The sequence below is a fragment of the Musca vetustissima genome, unplaced genomic scaffold (genome assembly GCF_032173495.1).
Source record: "Musca vetustissima isolate MV318-11 ecotype Yass unplaced genomic scaffold, APGP_CSIRO_Mvet_v1 utg20894, whole genome shotgun sequence".
NCBI classification, from domain to species: Eukaryota; Metazoa; Arthropoda; class Insecta; order Diptera; family Muscidae; genus Musca; species Musca vetustissima.
Genome location: NW_026879777.1, coordinates 107727 through 133278, shown reverse-complemented (window position 1 = coordinate 133278; position 25552 = coordinate 107727). Strand labels below are relative to the sequence as shown.

Here is a 25552-nt window from a genome sequence, read left to right as displayed (position 1 = left end):
ATTATTTATGAATAATACTTTTGCCATATGAGAGACTCATCTATCTTTGCAATGAACATTTGTCTTTGAATGTATGTGTGTGTGTGCATGTGTGTTGGTAACTCGTCCTGCTGTGTGTATTTGTAAAGTTGATATGTATATTTCAGAATGATGCTGTGTTTTCCTCATTCTTGCTGTTGTCGTGTCGTATTTTTTATGGCTTTAGATTTCACTGTAAATCTGTGATTAATGGCCTCCATTTGTTTTAAGAAAAATTTTAAGCTTTAAAATGATTTTTATAAATTAGTTGGGGGTTTTAATTTCTCTTCGACCCGTTTGTGGTCATCATAAAACTCTCTTTTTCGGTGATGGAAATTAATTAAAAGTTTACATACTCATTAACAAAAAATAAATAAAATAAATTGGTTATAATTAAACATTTTAAGACAGATGGATGTTTGAGATACCGAATTTTAAATGTTTGAAATGTCTATATAAAGTCGAATTCTCTATATTGAATACTATGAAGTCTCTGCAACAATTTTTCTCCCTATCTCTTTCTTCAACGTATCATTTCCCTCGAGTCAATACTAAAGATTTTATATTCTTAGTCTCTATAGAACCCATACAAAAGTGGCAAAAGGAAAAAAAAATATTTGCCAAATCAAGTTATTAGAATATCATTGGCCTCCTTGTAATAAAAATAATTACGACTACTGGCTATAAAATTACCATTACTGGCAGTGCAACAAGAACTTGACCATGAAAATAGTATTCAGCTGGGTCAAAACTGTTACGTCGATTGCCTCAACATGTTCAGGAGACACATTAATTTCACGCATTTGTCCGCAAAAAAAATAGTCGTTAAATAACATTCAAAAAGAAATATAACTGCAGGCCATGCAAGTGGTAGTCAACTAGCCAGCCAACCAACCAACCATTCAGCCAGTCATCCATTCTTCCAGTCAGTCACTCCGTTAATCGTTTTAGTCTACTGACAATCCGTTTGTCCAATAATTGAATGGCAATTTGTGTTTGCTTGTAACACTTGGGGCTCGGTACACACCCCCCAAAAACAATTCAATTGAAATCATATCATAGCCATGGTCAAATTGTTATTGGTAGTGGCATTTAAACGTCGTTTGTCTATTTCAGTTTGCTCTGAGCCGGGCTGAGCGCAAATGTTGCCAGCCGGCATCGTGTCTGGTAATTGTAGTAAATGCGAATTGTATTGTCGTTGTTGTTGTTGGTGGTGCTGCTGTTGTAATTCTAAGCACCAAAAATTATGCCCCAGTAGTGTTAATGCCATTTTATATGCTGTTAAATTTGCTGTTATTCATAATCAACACCTAACTACAGAAACGGTGCGTAAGTATCCGCGTGATTTCATGGATATCAATTTCATAGTTATGGCGCTCTACCTTTGTTGCACAATGGCATGGGATTTATTCAGATTTTGATTTTTAATTATTCGAAAATGTTATTTTCTTAAAATTCAGCTGAATGGATTTTTTTCTTATAACGTTTTAAAACTGATGCTGAATTATCATACGAACGTTTAACATCCTAATCATCAAAAGATTTTATATTCAGCCGAGCTGAATTGACCTTTAGTGTAGTTGATTCACAAAAATGTTCCACTAAATGACAGTTTTTGTATATAAAATTGTATTCAGCTAAGCTGAATTGCAGTTTTATGATAGGAAATATAGATTATAGTGGATTTAACAAAAATTAGATGATCTGCTGCGATCTAGTTGGAGATTTCTAAATTAATTTAGTTGGTTTAATATATTTAGCTGACATTCAGATGAACTGAATTATAGGCCAATGAAAAAATTAACTAGCTACTAACACCTTAATTAAGTTTTGGCATGTTATATTAAATTCAGCAAAGCTGAATTACAATATTAAAATTGAAATAAAATTTAACAATTCCATAAATTTTACATTCAGCTGGGCTGAATTGTAGGTCAATGAGAAAATTAACAAGGTTCTACCACTTTTATAAAGTTATAGCATGTTATATTAAATTCAGCAAAGCTGAATTACAGTATTAAATTTTAAACCAAATTTACTTAATAAACGGCTATAATAAAATTTATTAATTATTATTTTTTAAAGCAAAGTTTCAACATTATCTTTTCAATTCAGCAAAGCTGAACTGAATGAGATTTTAAAATATTTCAATAAAATTTCTCTTTAAACTGAATATTAAGAATTTAATACAAACTTAATACGTGTATAATATATCTTTTAATATATATTTCTATACAGCTGAATTATATACAATACAAAAACGAATATTTGACATAGAAAACTGTATTCAGCAAAACTGAAAAAAAATAAATACAAATAATTCCGGAAATTTAAAATCAAACCGGTCTTGGCTGAATTGAAGTATCCAATAAAATATTTCAAATGCTGAATATTTTTAGCTGAATTGAAGTGTCCAATAAAATATCCTGATTAATCTAACAAAAAATGCAGAATATTTCGATGCTAAAATATATCTTCCTTTAAATTGTTTAGTATTCAGCTAATTTACAACTTTCCTCGAAAAATCCAAACCAGACCATTGTGTTTTTCACACAAGTTTCAATGATCAAAACTATGACCATTTGTTTGCGTTTTATAGCCCCGTAAGCCGTCATCGTTTTACAACACCACCTAAAGCGCGTTGATGCCTAGCTGAATTGTTGTAGCAACGACAACAGCAGCTGTAGTTGGCAATTTGATGGTGGGGCTCTTTAGTGGCTAAAATACGCAATGCACCTACTCAATGGCCACATCAGTTTCGGCTTATACGTAATCTGCTGTGATGTTGTGTGCGTGTATGAACGAATGTTGATGTGCTTGAGTCGAGCCGAGCCCCTTTTTTGTTGGTCGGTTGCTTGGTTTGAAACATTTCGTTTGGTGGCATTGTAGCTTTGAGACTATCTGTCTATCGGCTGTCTAGCGTCTGCCATGCCAGCCATGATGTCGTCTAATACGCATACAGAAGACAGATTTGCCACATTTGTGCATGTATGTGACACGCCAGTGACATACACACGCACACTTCCCCATAGCAATCCGTACTTATGTATCAATTGTCATTGACAGTTGAGTTGTTAGCTTGTAGCCAAAAGACAAGCAGTGGCAAACAAAAAGAAAAAAATCGGCAACATGTGAATAGGTTGGGCTCTGGTGACTTGGTAACATTTGTAGCTTTTTTATGGTTTATGTTTTTGCCGTTTGTCTCCAAAGCCAAGTGTCATTGGCAATCTCTTTGCCAGTCTGTGTGTGTCTGTGCGTTTTGTTGTCTTGCAGTTAGCCTAGGCCCGTTTGGGGTTTCACTGGAGTTTTATTCATTCTTCTTTGTTTCATATTTATCCTTGACATCCCCATGGTTTTCGGTTTAAGGTCAATGTCACCAACACTTCATCGTTCGTCCTTACGGCTTATTAAATTACACTTAAACTGTTGCTTCCAAGGCAACACAGTTATCAATTGGGCCTGTCACCCATCAAGTTTTGGCAAAAATACCCTTATTTTGTTGCTGTTTATGATTATTGGCTTTCCTTGCCACCAGCATTACATAGAAGCAAACGGAAGAAAAACATGACCCTTTTCATGATAAAAAAGGATGTGTTTTCAAGGTCAAGGTCTTTGCCTTGTTTTCCTAAAAAAATTACAATGTCATGTTTAACCCAAAACATCATTTTGTGGTGTTTTCTTGGCCATTGACTTTTGTGTTCCGTGTTTTTTTTATTACAAAGTTTATTCAACTCTTTTTTTGCTGTGTTCTGCCCTCAGGGGTATGCCAACGCAGTTTTGACCCTTTTTCCATGTACGCGTAAAAGTTTAGTTTTCTTAACCCTTAATAATGGATTGTTACGATAGACAAGAAAACGAGGAATCAACATTGCAAAGAAAGGACACGTGATTTTTGTGGGTCGTTTTCCCTTTTTTATTTTCGGCATAAAAAGGCAAACCAATTGAAAATATAATCTTCCCCTGCCAATTGTATGGTGTCCTTGATGCTGCTGTCATGATGTTTGTGATTTGTCAGAGGCAGACAGCAAGGAGGGGTGTGCTTTGTATCTTTTCAATTATATTGTGTGTTGTTGCATTTTATGCCTTTGCCTTTTTTATGATTTTATTCCATTTTTTGTGTACTTAAATGTTTTGATATTTATATCAGGATTTTAGGGAAATCCTTGTTTTGCTTCATGCCTTCATTTACTGTTGCTTCTTGTTGAGTTTTTTTCTGTCTGGCAAGTGTCTAACGTTATTTTATTCTCTTTTAAGGGTTTCCATGGAAATCAATGGCATCCCTTAGTTTCATTACCCTCTTTATGTTGTTTATAAGATGTTGGTCCTTTTTTCACAGAAGAAGTTTGCTTTGTCCTTGTTACATGAAATTTTATTTTTGCAACAAAGTGTGGCAACAGGTTCCTGGGGTTGCTTTGTAAAGTATTTTTTCTGGATGTTTGACCTCTTAATGATGACCTGAGATACAAAGAATTAATAGATGAGGTCAAGGACATCATGCGCTATTGACCCATTAATTAATTTTTTCTTTTGTTGCTGATTTTTTGATACAAAAAGTGAACAAATATAAAGGAAATTATGGGGGGAAAACTCAACAGATGATAACCTAAAATATTTTTTAAGGTGCTTATCTTTAAGTCTGTGGAATATTAGACCTAGTATTTAGCAGGCTAAAGGACTTTTCTTGCTGAATATTATTATTATTTTTCTAAAAAAATAGAACCTCTCACACACTCTGATTGAGAAGCTGAAGAAATTACTCCGTTCCTTGTAAGGTGTGAGTCGATTTAAAACTTAAAACACATTTTTTGCGAAATCATTTTTTTTAATTTATGCCGGTCTTGCAGCAAATGAACGATACTACCTTTTCTCTTCCCATGACATAATATTCACTTCCAGGAAGAAAAAACAATATCACAGTATCTCTCTGCCCCCAATAAATGTGGAATACATGGCAGCAATCAGAAATGCACTACGTTTAGAATTTATGTAAAGTCGAACAACAACAACAACAACGACAAAAAAGTTACTAAAATCTGTGTCAATGTGTCTGATACACGGGCAGTAACAATAACAAAAACCTATGCCACACTCTAGAGCTACACCAAACAAAAAGGACAGACAAATACAACGACCTTAAAACAGTTGCCATGGAAATGTAGATCAAATGGAAACTTTGCTTTCACCATTGCCAGGACGGCTCAATCCATTGCAGCTAACCAAACACAGATTCACTGATATACTGGAGTTCCATCCTAATGGCGAAATGCAGATAACGCTGATTGTGCACCACAGCACAGGCACTGGTGGTGCTGGCACACAGGAGAACCAGCGATATGTGCCACAATACCAAAAAAAACATTGCAGCGAATCTTCATGGGTAAGTTTCAGTGGGACAGATGAAGCAGCAAAAAAAAAACAACCGGCAAACGACAAAAAACCTTTGTTTTTTCCACCAAAAACTCCACAAACTAACTGCATTCTGGGCATTTAACTCCTAACGAGGATAACAAAGAGGGAGAGAGAGGAAGAGAGAGAGTGAGTGTGCAAGGGACACCCGACACGAAACTAAAGCTCAAAGCGTTATTTTGTCCGTGTGCCAAATTGCAAAGTAACTCTCTGTTCGCTTTTTTTTTGTTCCACACTCAACTCATTGATATTGGCCCGATGATGGTGGACCTAGTTTTGTAAAGGCTGTTTTGGAATTTAACTTTCCAACTTTAGTCAAGGCAAAACGGTTAGAATATAACGAGGGAATGAACTCGGCACAGATAGATAAACTGTGTCAGAGCTACAACACCAACTGGCCAAAGTGAATTGAATTGAATACGCGGCGGCGACACTAATAACCGACATTCAATGTCATGCCAACAGTTCCACATGCATCCTCAACATTCAAGTCAACCTACCAGCCAGCCAGCCAGCCATCTAGACATCCAGCCAAGAGTTGAAACCATGGACAACATGCCATCATCATTTATAAGGCAAAACATGGAAGTGGAAAATGGAAAAAATCTTAGTAAAGTTATTTCAACAAGTGCAACGGCATGGTGGAGGCTCCCTCCGTGTGGATTTTGTGTAACCGTTTCAGGATGTCTGAAAACTTGGTGCGATGCATGAATCAAAGCCGTGACACCATGGATGCCTGCATCCGTACAGACCAGCCGACCGACGAGAGACAGACAAACGTTTGTGGCATACCAATGTATATGGATGGCAATACAAAATCTAAGTTCCCTACAGTGGCTGGCAGAAATGGTGTGGAAAACTATGCCGCTTGGTGAAGAATGCGAAGGAGAAAGAGAGGGAGAGCAAGCTAACGAGAGAGTGTGGTATATCACGGTTAACGCAATACAAAAACCCGTGTTTAGTTTTTTTTTTTATTTGACAGGCAAGAACTCATCAACGAGGCCAATAGGGAGGAAAATGTAGAATTCTGTTTTAGGATGGTCTATTTTTGAGAAGCTTCAATGAAGCAAAATTGTAGTCCGTTTTATGTCAACAAACGGAACACGTGGCGTTAGTGGCAACAATGCATTTTGGTATGCGCAATGTTGCAACCATTTTCCGACACCTGTTGCAAGTTGTTTTTAAAGGGCCAATGGACATTTTCTATAGAAGATATCATAAATTGGAAGATATTCATAAATTGGATAAATTACAAAAAGAATAATCTGTTTTGTCGAATACAAAGTGTTTGATTTCAACTCGAATTTCACAGAAACAGACAGAATGAAAAAAATAGTTTGGAATTGCGCTTAGCGATTTTGACTAATGGCGTACGTAGATAACCAAAAATGGCGTATTTTGGACTAAGAGAAACATTAAAGGGATTTAAGAGCTGTCATTTTATTCAGAGTAAGTAAAGAAGTGTCAATCGAAGAAGTGTTGCCGACCGATATGTATGAAAGGGATCTTTAAAAAATATTATGTCCTGTAAAAATAGTACCATTGGATATCGAGTTCGCTTTACACAAGATTAAACAAAATCCAAAGGAGTGGACCTGGTTAATGTATTAAGTAATGGATTGCTTCAAATCGGATATTCCGTTCGCATTATATTAGAATAAATATTTTTGTGTCTGTTTTTCTGGTCGCTCTAGAGACCACAATTATGACCCGAACATCACGAAATTATACACAGAAGAAGGGGTCTGATCATAGAATAAGCATGACTGGTTTGATGAAGATTGGCCAATATTTAGCGGTTTAAATGAGCCCAGACTATTGTGTGAAAATATTATATTTTACTCCTGAAGGACATAGATCGGATAAGTTGATAGTATATCCAAGAGGAATGGTTTATCTTTAAATTGATAGCAATTATATTGTTGTATACATTCGGATGTGGGAGTTATACGAAAATACTTAAAGAGGTGCATGAGGTTCCGGACGACGCCTATAATTTTAGGTGATGTTGAGTTGATATTTAGGGGGTGCAATGACCCCAAAACTTTATTTTTGTCAGATTTTCTAATCATATCAATCAAAACCTAACAAAGATTTTTTGAAGGCAACTGAGCAGTTTGGGGTAAATTTTAATGTTTTTAGCTTATATGATTTATGTCATATCTGTTGGCTCATACCAATATTCCATTCCAAATTATTTTACTATACCCACATTTTTTAAACATTATTAACAGTTATAAAATTTTCCAACGATTAACTGGGAGAATACATTCTAAATTTATTCTGATTATCAGAAATCGCAGAGAAGTTTCATTTTTCAACCCTATAAGCTGTGAACTATTATTACCATTATTTCAAATATTACAAAGTTTGTTATATACATTACATTATTCCCTACTTACAACAAAAATTTACACATTATGTCTCAAACATCTACAACAACACATTTTCCACACAAGGTATTTTCGTTGAGCAACAAGTCGAATACTTTGCAAGGACTTTTGTAAACCTTGAGGATGTGCGTGCCTTTCGGAATTTCTTTACTCTTCAAATGGTAACACAACTATATGTTTTCACATTTCCGTCTAGGAATACGAAAAAAAAAACAAATACTCACACATACCCACATGTACTAATAATGCTTATGGTACATGAATATTATCATCACCGCTATAAAAACAAACCAGCATCTTTATAATCTGTTATAAAAACCCGCACAAAGACACACACACGAATACACCCAGACTCACTTGACTTCCCTAAGCATGGGAAAGTAATCATTTTCAGACAAGTTTTAGTATTCCCTTTGTTGTTGTCGTTGTTGTTGTTTCTATAACTTTACTTCTACTTTTCTTCTACTTAGAGCTTGGAATATGTGCAAATCCATTGAATACGCTCCAGCACAGAACAATCCAAAGATGAAGACGTCCTTGACGAAATGTGGGATATAAAAAGACCAACAACAACAACAACGACATCATACCGTGATAGTAAAACGTAGGAAACATTCAAGACCAATCAAAGGGATCGCTTAAAGAATAACACAGCCGTTCAAACATTCAATGCAATGTTCATGGCCAATGTCAGTGGCAGTGGTGGATTGGAGTGGAGTGGTAGCAGTGAAAGCACAACAGGTCAAAGTCAATGGCAGCCGGCTACAAAAGAGGAACTAACAGCACAGCAACATCAACAACTATTGGTGGTAATAGCTTTCAACCGCCAAACAAACAGACACACACATGCACAAAAAAGTTCTTTTGTGAATGAACTCAAAGGAAGTGTGTTTGCGAAAGTTCCCATCTCATCAACATCGTCGACGTCGTCGTCAATGGCAAGGAAGCAGGCGGCATATGGCGTCTGTGAATCAAACACTTAACAGACAAGTTGTTTTTTTTTCACATACATACATACCGATACATACATATAGCCTCCATTGGATGATGTCGTTTGTCGTCATTACCTTTTGTGTAATAAGTAGACCGCTTGTCTGCACAGCCGGCAAATGATGAAAGCCAACACAACAACAAGATGTGAGAAGAGTAAGAGGGCCAAAAGGGGGTCCAGACACAAAACGGTTTATGTGCCTTATATTGTAATCTCGCCTTATTAAACCAACATATCACGTGCCATTGACTGCTATCTTCATTGCTACTAGGAGCACACTCAGACACTTTACCAGCTCCAGCCAGCAGACACCAGAAGCAGCAAACGGCAGTCATGTATTCACATTAACGCTGTTGGGAATCCCGGACACACACTGATGGCGATGACAGTGGCGGTCTTTATGGGTATTTTGTTTTTTTTGCGCTTTCTTCGGCTGTGGGCATGTGCACTGGTTTACAATCTGAGCTAAGAGAAAAAATGTCACACAGCACACAATAACACATAGGACCCTTATGTCAAACATACCGACACACTCTTCGCATTCTACACCACAGCAGCAGAACAGAGGATCACACTTTGGGTAAAGAATCACGCCAAGGTGAAACAAAAACCGAAGCAACAGCAACCCGGCAAACCTTTGGCCAGCCATATAAACCGGCGAGCATATGGATGAATGAATGGTTGGATGGATGTTTAAATGCCGGTGCTGCTACTGCCACCGTTGTTGGTACGTGAGGCAAGCAATTGCTACTACTTATTGCAACTAATATGTATGTGGCCAGACCGGACGAATCCATCCTTAGTTTAATAAAGTGGAAGCCAAGCTTACAATGTCATCATTGTGATGGGTGAGAGAAACAAAAAAACTAAAAACAAAACCGAGCCCATACATGAATTGTCCATTCTTCCATAAACCGGGAAGCCAATCACTGTATCTGTATGTCTTGTTTTTTTCGTGCCATTTCGTCTGGCGTTAAGCAATTTTGTTTTGCTGTCGCTGTGGGTAATCGCACTCATGTCTACATACCAAACATTTTCCCCCAAACCGTGTGTGTGTGTGTGACCAAGATTTCAGATTTGTTACGAGGTGGCGGTGATCTGTTCCTTTTCTTAGTAGCCAATATGTACGTGCCAATGCAGTCTATGGTATTATTCGAGCACGAGACAAATGTGCAGTGTGTGTATGTAGGTAGTTAGGTATGAGGTGCAAGTGGCTACCACTAACTCATGTCAGACATTATGGATTAGCTTAACCGGAGCTGTATGGCTGGCTGGCTGGTTGGTATATTGGCTTGCTGGCGCTTTCGACTACTTGCGATGAAAGTAGAAAAGAAGGAATCGTTTCATTGCACACACAAACGCACTGCACTGTCGTTTCTCTTTTTTCCTTAAACGAACATTGTTGGCGCATGGCTAATGACACCGACATCCAAAGGCAATGCCGGAGTAATGATGATGAGTGTAAAGATGTCTTCTGTCTGCCGGCTTTAGAGAACGTCTGAAGACCAATAATCAAAGAAAATAAAATCATTTGTTGTCTGCTTGGTGTTGTTGTTTTTATTTGGACTTGTTTTGATTGCGTGTAATGTCAGCAAAGCGATGGAGGTGTGACAATTTTTTATGGATATGCAAATTCAATTTTATTTATTATTCATCGGTAATTTATAGGTGAGTTCGTTATATAAAAATCAGGATGAATATTTATAGTAGTTTTTAAAGTTGGATATTCAGAATTTTTGATATAAAAATTTATAACATGCTGTCAAAGGTAGGTTATATAAGCTATAAATCTCCTTTCATGGGCCCTATAAATATTTTTAAATATTTTCTAAATTAAAAAATCAGAATTTTTGAATATTTATTATAGGTTATATAAGGGAGAATGTGTCGATGTATCCCATTTTTAATTCCAATCATCCTAATATTAGCAATGTGCTCTCAACAGACCTTATGGGTGGAAGGGTATAAAACGTTTATTCTGTCGCATATATCAGGATTTGTGTCAGAGATATAACTCTGTGCGACAAAATTTTGGGAAGTGGAAAATTCCTATTGGGTATGAAATCAATCCCAGAAGAAAAAAATCTCATGGTCAATGTTCGAAGATATGGCGTGATAATTTTTAAACTTCATATCTTGATTGTACGTATCTTTAGAGATTACTTTTCGCCCTTCTAACTCGATTCCTTGTGTGTCCTTTTCGTCTTTAATTAAGGAACCGGACTCCAGTTATCACAATATATTCCTCATAATATTGAGAAAAATGTTACGATTTTAGGTGGGATGTCAAAGACGAGAAATCCATACATTACCTTTTTGATGATTCTTTTTCAATTTTACCCGTGTCATGTTACTAAAACCCTATATGTATGTTCTTCAAAAAATTCAGTTTACATTCTTTATTATGAAGAAATGTCGGATTCGTCCGAATTATTAATTTAAAAAATATAGAGAAGCAAATTCCGGGGAGGAAGCGGTTTTTCTAATTTTCGGATATGAAACTGATAAGCCAAGATCTCCAAATTTTGACGAATTGTTCCTTTGATGTTTTCATATACTCACCAAGGTCCATGGCCTCGATTTTCTCTCATCATATAATCAGAGGAGAAGCCAAACGATGGTATCCAATATTGACCGGAAATTTGAACCGGATAATAAAGAAACTGAGCACGTCATATCTCCGAACTTTGACGAATTTTCCCATGTGGAGTTTTTCTATATACTCACCAAGGTCCATGACCTCGATATTCTCTCATCATATAATCAGATGAAAAGCCAATCGATGGTTTCCAATATTTACCAAAATTTAGCATTAATTTATGTAACAATTTTAAGTTTTGTAAAATTCCGACCAAGAATAATTTCACAAATAATTTTTGAGTATTGAAAAAAAATTATCGTTCTCAATTACCACCCGTTTTAAGTATGATCATTTCCTTATAGTCTGTCCGCTGCTGGTCTTTTGGGATTGGAACTGCTAACTACTTGTCTCACTTTCACAGTTCGTATTCGAAACCACAATGTCTTGAATGCGTTCGTGTCTTGGTTGCTTTTGATGTTTGTAACATTAACACGAACACGATGAACTAAATGCCGCTGGGGAATGTTAAAAGTCTGGTGACGTTATAATATCTGACAAACAAAACAATTTATATTGTAGCATGATGATGCAGAGAAAGATGGACAGACAGACAGTCGGACACAGGGAGAGTGTACGCACGCCAAAGAAATTCCCTCAATCATTGCGGTAGTTAGTGGTTTGCTGCTACCCAGCTAACTAACTAGCAAATCATCATCATACTCCAAGAAGAATGAATAATACAAGAAACGACATTGATATAAATATAAAGGCCTGGCAGGCAGACCGAAAGACGGACAGACATACGGCCAGGCACGCTGGCAATCTGTTGGACTTATCCGGGCGTTGTGGATATGTGCTGCTTGTTGTTATAGTATTTCGTGTAAATGCCATAACAAACAACGTTACGTTTGCTCCATTACTGTGGCCGCTTGCTACGAAGTCCCCACAAACTTATACCGACCGATGCCGACATATGCAGAGGCATGGCTGACGCCACCATGTAGTAGATTTCTCATATTGAATATGTGACGTTTTGCGTTAAGAAGGCCGTCGTCAGTGCCAGACTGCCTGTTTGCTTGCCTGACTTATCGTACGTTTTAGGTGTGTGTATGTGTTCGTCCAAGGTGCTACTACTTGCTACTGTTGCCTGGTATTGGTTACCACCGGCTAATTCATAATCAAAAAGCGCCAACCGCCGTCATTTGGTTTTTTTGTTGTTGTTATTTGGGCGCCACATTGTCTGGCTTAACTGTTACGTTTACGTTTTGTTTTAATACTGCCTGTCTGCCTGCCGGCTGTCACCTCGAACGGTCTGTGGTCATTTAAGTCATTTTTAATGGCCTGGGTTTTTTGTTGCGTTTGGTTTCTTACAGCATTACGTTCCGAACAAAGTATTTGAATAAGTGTCGTTTTTTTTTTTTGGTCTGAAGGGGGGTCTAAATGTTGTCATCATTTCATGTTGGACTGAAGTGTTATGTATTGTGGAGGGGGTTAGCATGTCACACATGTCTATCGCTCTTTTAATCGTCATGGCCTATGACAATTATTAATACATTAAATGTCAACAAGTTTTACCTTTGGCGTTGTCATTAAAGAACACTGCTTTTGGAAAAGTTAAGTGATGGATCAGGGGGTATAGAGATGGATGGGTTATCTTGGGTAGAGGAAAAGAGATGACCATTGTCAATCTTTAAAGGTGATTAGATTTTATTTGTGTATATTTTTTTAATATTGGAATGAATCTAAAAAACAGATTTTATAAAGAAATATATTTAGAGGGTTGGATATAGGAGCCATGCTTCCTGAGTCATCAAAAAACCTTTTTATAGTCTCCCATCTTAGTTTTGTGGCATGTAATGAATGGATTAGCTTAGGTTATAATAAAATTTCAAAAACGAAATATTGACTCATTATTTCTTTTTATTTAATATTTACAGTGATTATTTGTTAATTTGTCATCTTCGACTAAATTACCCAAAAGTAACTAAAAAGCGGAACAAAGAAATGTTCTTTTTTTGGCTTATCATTTAAGCCCACAACAAAGTTGTTTTCCTTCTTTGACAAGTGATACGATAATTTATCATAAAACTTGACTGTCATTAATTTCAATTTTCTAAGTGTTCGACACACACCGAAGAAAAAAACCATTCATATTCATGCCATTCTAAGCTTCGTTTCAATAGCCGGTGAAGTCAAACCGCACCACACACTTGTGAGGAAAATGTGGATATTTTCCTAAGTATAACGTCTAGCATGTTTCGTGTGTTTTTTTGTTCAAACGTCTTTCTGTTTTTCTTTTTTGCCGGCATCGTGTCTATGTTTTGATGACTTTGATGAATTTGTGACACACCAGACAGAAGTTACGTTAGATGTGTTCGATGTTAGACATTTGCCAGACAGGCAGTTAGACTCAATGTTAATTCTTACGAACGACGATGACGACAACGCAATGCGATGAAGGCATAAAAGCGTTTTGTATGGATCTTTTTTTCACTTTCCGTCAACACAAAGCGCCAATAGTAGTAGTAGTAGTCTGGGCAACAGCAGAAACAACAACAAAAACCCACCAATGAACTTTTGAACAACAATAGAATGTGGCAACAAAACAAATCCATGATGAATCACACGAATGGAGTGACTAGCTGACGGCCTGAATCGTTTTTTTTGTTTTGTTCTTTTTTGTGGTAAAAAATTATTATGCAATATTTTTTTCCTTGTGGGGTCGGTTTTTGTTGTTTTGTTATATATTTTCATGGAAATTCATTGTCAAGGCAACTGGCGAAAAGTTAATGACTCTGTCAACAGGATTTTAGGATACTTGATCCCATAAATGTTTGTTTGGTCGTTTTTTTTTATCAAAGTAAAGGTAAAAGACCTTTTCTTCTTTTACTAAAAATAAGTTCAGAAGTTTGTTGTCATTAGAAGGTCAAGGATGAAAAAAAAGAAAAAATATCATAGAATTTGAGGCAGGAAATATTCTTCAAACATAATATCAAAGTTGTGGATAAGAAATCTAAATTAATCGAATGAAAAAGTAAAGGAAGATTGTTCGAAGATATTGATGGCAATTTACAGCAAACTCTATGGAAATGCTTTTAATTATCAGTATAAAGAAAATCTTTAATTGCGATAAGATTTATTTTATCAAAACTTATTTAATTCTCAACGTTGCACAGTGGGTAGGAAACTATTTTTTTTTTTTTGCACAAAAGGGCATTTCAGGTAGAGCCGATCAAATGTTATATATTTCATATCTAGAGACTTTGAGCTTTACGCCAGTAACATTTTATAGCATTGTGGGTTACGGCTTAGAGATGACATGTTAAAGTCAACATTTCATATTTTTGTGAATATAATTTATTTTTAAAAAATTAAATAATTAAAAAATGAAAATTAGCTTTTACTAACATAACATGCTATTTACGGTAGCCCCCATATAATGGTACCTCTAATGTTGTAATTTGGTATTTTGAATTCTGATTGTATGTAAAACTATCAATTTTGACATAAGTTTCGGGTTAGGCCCCACATAAACGGACCACTCATTATTTGGTAGTTTGGAGATTTTCACCACGCTCTTCAACTAAATTCAAATTTAAATTAAGGCATGCCATACTTTCAAGAACATAATACATAAAAAATACGATTTCATGCTATTCTGATGTTTATAAAGACACATTTAGTTTTTTATGTTTGCCACCAGTATGGATTCATTTTATTTGATTTTCAATATTTTATTTTTAATTTGTAATTTGAAACCATAACTCTACAAAACGAGTTTTCAAAATAATTTGATTAATTTAACATTTAAAAAATATGATGGTTATTTTCGACCCATCTTATTGATTTTATTCCATTTCTTGCAGAATCGTAATCAGCTTCCTTGAAACCCTTATATGTGTGATTTATTTATTTCATAAAACCCACTGCTCTAATTATGGTAAAAATGGAGGTATTGCAATATATTTGTATTCAATACATTTCAGTATTTTATTATCAATTTTGCAACTTACCCCTGTTGTTGGTGTTGTACTACCAGCTGGAGTTTTTCCTTTGCCGCGACCACGTTTTGACTCTGGACGCACGGGTTGGCCATCGGGTCCATAAACAACCTGCAACAATGAAAAAACAATTGTATTAATATTAAAAATAATTTAGAAATATAAATAAATAAATTATAGTTATTTTTTTAGTTTATTTGAATTCATTTTGATTTAAACAAAACCATCAAACACCAAAATTAAATTCAAAATCCAAATTTTCTGTTATATAATTAAAAAATTGTGTTTACAGTCGATAATACTGTTCACAATTAAATATTCACCACAATAAACCATTGTAGATAATACAGTTGTTAAACTCAACATAACATTATTTCGACTACATAATACCAGATGGCGCCCAATCACTGAGCACATAGTTTGTGACTCCACTAACGGTTCAAATTGGAAACGGCCTTGCCAACTTGAAATTGAGATGTGCGAATGTTAAGTGTAGTGTTGTGTATAGTCAAGACATAAATCAATACCCTCCATGGTGAAGTTGAATTTAAGAGCAAGCAAAGTCACTAACCATAGCAATTCAAGCAAATTCGAAGACAATAACAAATTACAGTGTGGCCAGATTTGGAATGTTTGAAGGATACTATTGGATGGGATTTTAAAACGCGGGGGGACACAACATTTACATTACCACTTCAAATAATATATCATAAACAATGGCTAATATAATCAACTCAAATATGAAAGTAAAATACAATGCAAATTCCTCTTTTAAGCTATCAGAATATTTTTGCATCGGTCACAACTATGGTGTAAAGATATCATATTCTGACATTGGCTTAAGATTTTGTAACATAAATATTGGTTCTGAATACACATTTTAGTATACCGATAATAAAAAAAATATCATATTAGGGTCTTACATGTGATTAGATTTTCCCCCTTTAATAATATTTACGACATATGTTAAGCGGTTCGCTTCACGATATGGACAACACAAAATTTGCTGATTACCGATTAATATTAGAGAATAAAATGCCTCTTTTTTTAGAAAACAACTCAGTTCTTTCATAAGCCAATATTTGTATTTTTTTAGAATGGAGAAGAAATTCTCAAATTTTATGTACAATAAAATATTCAGTTTCAAACTACATCCAATTTATTTAATATAAATTAGAAATGTAAAATGTTATTTATTTTCCCTTCTGTGAGCTCAATTTGCAAAATAGTGCGCATGTGCCCCTTTGAAATTATTCACTTCAACTTTTCTTCTAGAAAAACTTATCTTAGTCTATATAAATATGGCTGTCATTTTAATTGTCTGAGCACATGTCGACAATGACATACAAAATCTAGAGGATTCCTAGCAGCTATAAAAATAGACCAAAATTGTGAATATTCAACAACATGAAAAATCTATAGCAAAGAATAAGAGGAAAAAAAATACAAAACATTTAAATGACATTTTTTCTTTACAGCGAATGGTGATGATGATGAAGTGCAGCAACGCATCACGCAAATGTCCATGGGGAGGAAGTGTGTGTGTTGTTGTAAAAATGGAACAACCAAACAGGAACCACACGAAACATGTGCATATTTCTAGAACCCCAACGATGCACACGATGCAGATCGGCAAAATGAGGGAGATAAAAATGCCTGAAACACATACCGTTATATGAGTGATATATATACGAATACAAATAAGTAAATATTCCAACTTAATGCATTTATTTTTAAATTTCAAATGAACAAACACTCAGAACGACAAAAGTACACGGTTATTGTCTTAAAGGCGGCTGTTGTAGATTTTTCGTCTGACTGACTGCAAAGACTTTAAATGTCATCTTATGTTTGCCTGGAACTGATCTAAATTTAAACCATGTCGCACATATGGCTAACTATGGATGTTCGTGCGTCTCGAAGTCTTAATCACTTCACGCAAAAGAGGGACGTTACGTTGGACGCGTATCTGTAGTTTCAGTTTTCATGAAATATGCATTTTTCTTTCTGAAGCCCTGTTTCAGAGTTAAACCCTCTCAAAGAGCAGCAAATGGTGGTGGTGGTGGCGGCTACAAATGTTTTCCATTCTGTTCTGTTTTTTGGGGGGAGGAACTACAACATTGTCTCTCACTTAAATGTCACATTTTGGGTGTCTTCACTTGTCTCGGTTTTATGTGTCTCCCAACGTAAGTGTGTGTGTGTAATGTTAAGGAGTTTAAGTGACATTTTTATGTTTCAAGTGTTTCCTTAAAGTTTCAAATTACAAAAATTTCAATTCTCTTCCATAGAATACAAATTTCAATTATAATTTGAGATAGGCAGATGTTGTTGTTACGGAATTTATGGCTATCTTAGAGAGAGTAATTTCCAGGAAGTACTTAAGCTACTTTAAATTGTCATTTATTGATGTTTTCGAAAGTTGAAACACTTAGTTCAATTGATGGGAAATTTTGTGTTTTTTCGTTTAAAATGGGAATCCATGGAATTTGTACAGATGTATGTTTCATATATTTAGATGTCATTGTGGGAAAAAATTAAGAAGTCAATATGATTTAAAAAAAAAAATTTAAAAACAGATATTGTATTTTATTAATTTTTTTTTCAACACTAAGAAATTTTATTTTGTATATTTCATCTTATTTTTGATAAATTCTAATGAAAAAATATTTTTTTTAAATTTAATATTTTTAAACTTTTATAATTATATTTCACTAATAAAAAGGGATTTCATAATATTCCAGAGTAAAAAAGTTCTGTCAAAATCAAATTTAAAGTCATAGATTTAATATCTGAAAATACTTATTTTTTCTAAAAAATCTCACTCTTAGAATACTAATATTCAATAGTTTGTAACATTTTGCTCCTAGATCTATATTGTATAGCGATCTACCAAAAAATCTGGCGTAAGTATTTTATAATATTTACGACATTTGTCAAGAGGTTCGCTTCTCCATATGGACAACACCAGACTTTTATATAAGGGTCAGGTCACAACATTTTTGTCGGGATTACTAGTCGTAAAAAATCCTTAAAAAATCAATCGTAAAAAAATCCTGAATCCCAATTCATATCCTTAATAACAACTTAATAATAATTCTAACCCAACAATTTAATCACTTCCCTTGCTATAAATTTATGCCATACAATTTAATTATTAAAGCCTTTACCATTCCATACAAAAAAGGGGTTTCCCTCAAGGTCACAACCGCATCACAGAAAATTAATTATAAACAAACCCCCAAAACATTTATTAAAGCGAACAAATTGCCAACACCATCATCAAAATTTCCTATGTCTGCCGACACAACAAATATTCAATCAGTGTATACGTGAGTGTGTATTTGTGTTTTGTTTGTGTTTTTCTTAATGGGCACAATGAACTTTTATTAACCCAAATATATATCTGGCGACGAATGTCCTTGTATTCTCAAATCTCTTAACGACTTCTTATTTATGTAATTTTTCCTTCCGCCTCAAAGTTTAGGTATCAAGTTCAAAGTCACCATCAAAACAAAATAACACAACAACAACAAACATTAAACGTCATAATAACACCCACTTGCAGGCGAATGGAACGCACACACACACAACACGTTTCACTCACACACTCAATTTACGCATATCATCATCATCGTCATACTGCTCAAAGTTATGGCAGACATGGAACCTATTTCTCAGACAATCAAACAACAGCCAACCACCACCCAGCTCCACACGCACGCACACATACAGGCCATTAAGGCAACAGTACACAGACAGAAAGTAACAACAACACTCCAAAATATTGTAAACACATGTATGAGTGTGGGAGCATACGCACACACTCACACCATCAAACATAGAGGGACGTAGTAGTAGACAAAGCCAACAACGGCTACCATGAATGAACCGAATGAATGAGAAATAAGGATATAAACAGGCTCTAGGAAGTTTAGTAACCGAACAAAAACGAAACGACTGCCAGACAGACACTCAAATCACGCACACATTTATATACCGAAAAAATATAGGCTCACACATACACACACACCAATACACAATAAATAGGAACTTTTGCACACATTGCCATTTGCATGTGCCATTGTGTGTGTGTGTCTTTGTCGGTGTGTGCGCTAAGGACATTGACATTGTCCTACAAACGTAACAATTTTAGTCAAAGTAACAACAACAAAAAATTATTTGTAGAAATTCTATATTACTGTAACACGCCGCACTCTGCCACACCTCCGCCTCCCCCCAAATCCGGCATGCCCCAAACATTTCGTTTACAACTTGAAAGCCGGCAATTTGTGTGTACGAGAGTTTATAGGGCGGAGGAGACGAGCAGACGAGACAGACGAGACAGACACACACACCCAGCCACCCACAAAACTGTGTCTAGCACATTCTCTTTGTAGTCCTCTTTGTAACTGGGCCAACAACAGCAGCAGCAGTTATGGCACAGTCTGGCCGGGTAAGCAAAGCGAGTTTGAGTTAATGGATCCGCAGTGTTGTAGGTTGTGTTGTCTGGTGGGAGGTTTTATTTGGGTTTTTTGCCCTTTCTACAAGGCAATCGAAAATTGTGGCGGCAAAATGCATGCTCAAAGAATATTTGTTGTTGTTGCTGTTGAACTTATGACGATTTGAGATATTATTTTATAATACCGATTCTATGAAATAGGGTCAGTGTACTTTGGGGAAAAATGTGGAAGTGGATTGGATTTCCTACGAAAATTCCGCGAAAAGGAAGGGAAATATGTTTTGACTGAAAACCTACTAAATGGCCTCTTGGGAGTGAAAAAATTATATAATCTTACATTAAATCAGAGATAAACATATTTTTTGTATTATCCACCAAGGAAAAACTTGACCTTATGGTAAAAAATTCGAAAAATGTAATAAATAATAAAATAAAAAAACTATAAAACTGTTTTAAACCATTTACACAAAGCTGAATTCAAAAAGAAGGTCGATGTTAGGGCGCCATACCATTTAACAGAAAAATGGGATGGAACGAATTTCCATCTGCGAAGCCCATTTCTTAAACGGATGGTGACTGGAGATGAGAAATGGCTCAGATACGATAACCCTGTGCGAAAACGATAGCGGTGAAGCACCTCAAAGGCGGCCAAACCAGGATAAACGGCCAGGAAGGTTCTGCTATGCATTTGGTGGGACTGGAAGTGGATTATTTATTATGAGTTGCTTCCATATGACCAAACGCTAAATTTTGATCTTAACTGTCAACAAATGGACCGTTTGTAGATAGCAATTTACCACAAATGGCCAGAATTGACCAACATTGACTCGCCAGAAACTTCGCAGCTTGGTTGGGAAGTTTTAATGCATGCGCCATACAGTCCAGGCTTGGCACCAAGCGAATTTAATGATAAAAAATTTGTATCTAAGGAGGATTTTGAAAGTTGAATACTAGAGTTTTTTTGCAAATAGAGAGCAAGATTTCTATGAGAGAGGCACCTTTAAAATGGCAACAACTCATACAACAAAACGGTGCATATTTGGTCCATATCGGACATTCGGAAGGATTGTGAATAAAGTCCTATAGTTTATATAAAAATAATGGATTTCTTTTTCAACAACCTAATATTTCGTGATGTTGCAAATGGAATGACTATTTCAAAAATTCAAAGTAGAGGATTCTCCGTTGACCACATAGAACATTTATTCTACATTAGCGGATATAGTTCAATCCGAAAATCATCGTCTGTATATACCAAAATAATTATTTTAAAATAAAATCTTATTTGAACTATCACATCAAAAAAAAAAAAAAAATAATAATAATAATAATAATTAACTGGCACTCTTATTAATAACTTTAGGCAGATGTCAATTTAATTTTCAACTTATCATTAATTTCAATTGAAGTGAAAATTTTCGTTACTTTACAGATGAATAAATGACAGTTTTTTACTCTTCTTTTTTTCTTGTTTGCCATGGGCTCTTTAGCATCATGTCATTGTTATGATAATTGTGTCAATTGATGGATGGATGGATGGAATATGGCACAACAAAATGACAACAACAAAGAAAACTTGAAAACCAGAAGCAAAAACGTGCAACCGCAACGACAAACAAAAATCAACACTTCCATTTTTTATTTGGTATAGGACAACAATGGTTAATATTTGAGCAAAATATGAAAAAAAAAACGAAACAGAAACAGGATAACAAACACGAAAAGCAAGTCAAGCCAACGAATAGCCGCCTAAAGCCAAGAAAGTGTAAATTACAACATGAAGAAGCAGCAAATGGACCGACCCTTTTATTTTTGGAATTTCATTTTTCCTCTTTGATTCACTAGCCGCAAAAAAGGGTACAACTCTGTTTGGTCCTAGCAGTGGCCAGTGGCATAATAAGCCAAAACCACAAGTCCTGTAGTCAATGTTATCGTTATTTTGTGACGTTCGTGTCCTCGCCATCATCATCATCATCAACGTCGTCGTCGTCAACATCATCAATGTTCGTGTGTACCCTTTTTTCTGCTTTACTTGCCACCTTTTGTTGATTCTTTTGTTTGCCAGCCAAACCAAAATCAAGTAAACTTTATGCTATCCGAGTGGCATGGCAAAGACCTGACCTAGGTTAACCCAAAACGTACTAATGAAGAACCTAAATAACGTACGTACGTAAAACAAAAGCACAACAACATCAGAAAAGGCAACAGCAACAAATTTGTGTGTGTGTATGTGTGAGTGTTACGCAGCACGCAACAACAATAAACCCTATAGCAAAGGAGAGCAGAGACAGACGTATAAATAAATGCCTTGGCTTGATTTCCTTTTGGGTTACGCACACACACACACTCACAAATAAATATTTTTATGACACATTTTTGCTTGGTATTTCGTTTTGCTGTTTTTGTTCATCTTCATCACTGGTGTTGTGTTAATTTTTGAACAAAAGTTTCATGGATTTTAAGAAAAAGCGATGGGGGTTAGAGATAACCCTCTTATTGTTGTTGTTGATGTTACACTTTCTTGACGCTCTCCATGGGGAGAATCGAATCATAACGCAACACAACATCCATTATTATCCGAATCAGAAATACGCAGGCGACATCAGACAACGACGACGGCAACGGCAACGACGCATTTTGGCAATGCAAATTGCGTGCAAACGGTGGCATATTTTGATTGTTTCTTAATGGTCCGGAATGAGTTTGTGATAAGGGTTAGCAAGTTTTTTTTCGGAGAGGGGGAAACTACGTTGTTGCTTAATTAAAAGGTATAGGTGGGAATGTATTTGTGCAATAGAGCTTTAAAGTATTCGAACAGGTTCAAGTTAGTATAAGAATTTAAAACTAGGTCGGGTTTTAATTTTTTTGCTCACAGTATCCTACTACTTCTGGAGTGTTCGGTATTGAAAATGAGATATAATCTGGTTGGCCAATATTTGGCGGGGAAATTAAAAAATGAAAAATTTTGAGCTGTATATATACGTGAAGAACCATATATCCTCCAAAGGTTCCTAACTTTTTAACAAGCGTCATACATGGCTGAATATATTAGTTTGGGGAAAAAGAAATCCATTAGGCCGGTCGTCGAAAATGTCGATAAAATCGGAGAAATGGTCGAAGTTGGCCGGCATTTTATCAGTCGTAACATAGCCCAGGAGCTGAAAATCGACCATAAAACTTTTTTAAACCATTTACACAAAGCTGGATTCAAAAAGAAGCTCGATATTTGGGTGTCACACCTATTAGCAGAAGAAATAGAATAGATCGAATTTCCATCTGCGAAGCCTTGACCAAACAAAATGAGATAAACGAACTAACGGCCAGGAAGGTTCTGCTATGCATTTGGTGGGACTGGAAGGGGATTTTTTTATTATGAGTTGCTTCCATATGGCCAAACACGACATTCTGATCTCTACTGTCAACAACTGGACCGTTTGAAGATAGCAATTGACCAGAAACGGCCAGAATTGGCCAACGGGAGAGGTGTCGTGTTCCACCAGGACAACGCTAGGCCACACACATCTACAGTGACTCGACAGAAATTTCGGAGCTTGGTTGGGAATCCCCCATACAGTCCGGACCAAGTGATTACCATCTTTTTCTGGCATTGCAAAATTTCTTAAATGACAAAAAATTGGTATCTAGGGAGGATTGTGAAAATGGACTACTAGAGTTTTTTTTTTCAAATAGAGAGCAGGACTTCTATGAAAGAGGTATTATCAAGTTACCTTTATAATGGCAACAAATCATACAACAAAACGGTACAAATTGGACATTCCGAAACATGTTAAATAAAGTCCTGCTGTTCATATAAAAATAGTGGATTTTCCCCCAACGTAATATATACGAGAACAAAATCTCATCCAAAGGTTCCAAATTTTTTTAAAAAGCGTCGTACATGGCCAATTATATAATTTGTAGAGATTAGGTTTGTGTGAGAGTTCGAGGCATTGGCCATCCAAAGGAGTGTGTTCCAATCACTGCGAATATCAAATTATAAAACTTGGATAAGTTCGGTGGTGAGCAAATTATTATTTTTTATTTTTTTCTTAGATAGATAAACACTGATCAAAATGATTTAATGACACCTTAGCTATTGGAAATTTTTATAGTTTAATAAAAAATAATTTTTTCTTTTTATTAATATTCCCCTCATCATCCACTGGAAAGGACCCCACTTGTATGGTTAAATATGCAACAAATACTTCTTCTAAACATGTTTAAAATTAAATTAGAAAAAATAGAGAAACAAGCATTTTATTCACACTATGTATAGTGACAAATTGTCAGCCAAGGACACGGCTACGCTATATAACACACTAAGCGTAGTATCACCCTGCCTGAATAACACATATTTGTCCTTTTGCGTCTGGAGCGGTTAAGCTAGCCCAGTTGAACTTGTCGTCGTTTATCATACGCAAGCACAAAAGGGCAACTTTACGTCCCTTTTTATGAAGGGTGAGTATGAATGTGTGTGTGAGTACGAGTGCGATGTGCGTGCGTGAGGGAGGAAGCAAAGCACACATATTTAACCAGCATAAAGGACATCAATCCAATTGTCCATTCAACATTGAAGGTTTATCTACGGTGGGGTTGTCGGTTGGCTATAATCAACCAAAATATCAGCTATTCCACCAACAAGTCGAGGGAAGGGGGAGGTTTCATTTCATGTTTTTCCACTTAACCTTGAAACTTAATTTCCATTGCAATATTAGGGGAATTTAAGGATGATGATGTTGTTGTTATTGTTATTGTTGTGGTATTTGTTGTGATGAAAATGAATAATAAACATTGACCTTAGACAATTTGGCTTATGTGTTTTTTGTTTTTATTTATTTTTTGCTTCTCAACTTTGTTTGTGCATCAAGGGGTATAGCGATTTGAATGAATAATATTGATGAACAAATCCTCAATGGAAGAAATTTTTAAGGTGATATCAATTGGAGTTTATATAACATATTTTTTATTCTGCGAAATTATGGGGACCTTTATGAAAATTGAGAATAACAAGCAAATTAATATAGATTTGAATAAGGAAGAGGGCGACAGGGAGTCTTCAAGTCGTACCACATGAGTTTGGATCTAATAATTTAGAGGATATATCAACTACCCAAAAAATGTGAGAGAATATAATCTACAATACTCTTTAAAGGCCCAAGAACATCTTAAAGAAGGAGGGGGATGTGTATTGTCAGAGTATTGAATGTCACAAAATTGGAACATATAAATCGATTCTATAATCCGTTGAACACAAAAAAAATCAACGGATAGTCGAATTTTGTTCACTTTATATATTCATATTATCTATTTATTTATAGATATATCCCTATTCTGAACCCCCTTCCCAAACAAATGGACTAATTCCAGCCAAAGTCTTTCACTTTGAATGCATATAATTTAAAGGGATATTTGAGGGTTTGCAAATAAAAGACAATAACTGTTGACTGATTTGTATTGCTCTACGTATCTCTCAAAAACCCCTTTACACATATCCTGCGATTTAAAAAAATCAATCTAAACTTACAACGAAATCATATTTACACTTCCATGGAATAATAATAAATCCAATACTACAACAATTTGTAATCAATAGAATAAATCCATAGTCTGTCTAATCGTCCATGATTTTGCGTTCAAATCCATGAAAATAGAACAAACTAAATCCCAGAACAAAAAAAATTAATGCACATGGACGAACACCAC

General features: G+C 35.5%; 1 protein-coding gene across 1 annotated transcript in view; it reads right to left on the bottom strand.

Moving 5' to 3' along the window:
• Positions 1-25552, bottom strand: part of LOC133324937 (methylcytosine dioxygenase TET-like) — a 180871-nt gene that overhangs the window by 121021 nt on the left and 34298 nt on the right. The window contains exon 4 of the mRNA XM_061533760.1: positions 15403-15501. Within this exon, the coding sequence (XP_061389744.1) occupies positions 15403-15501 (99 nt within the window). The remainder of the gene's footprint in view (positions 1-15402; positions 15502-25552) is intronic.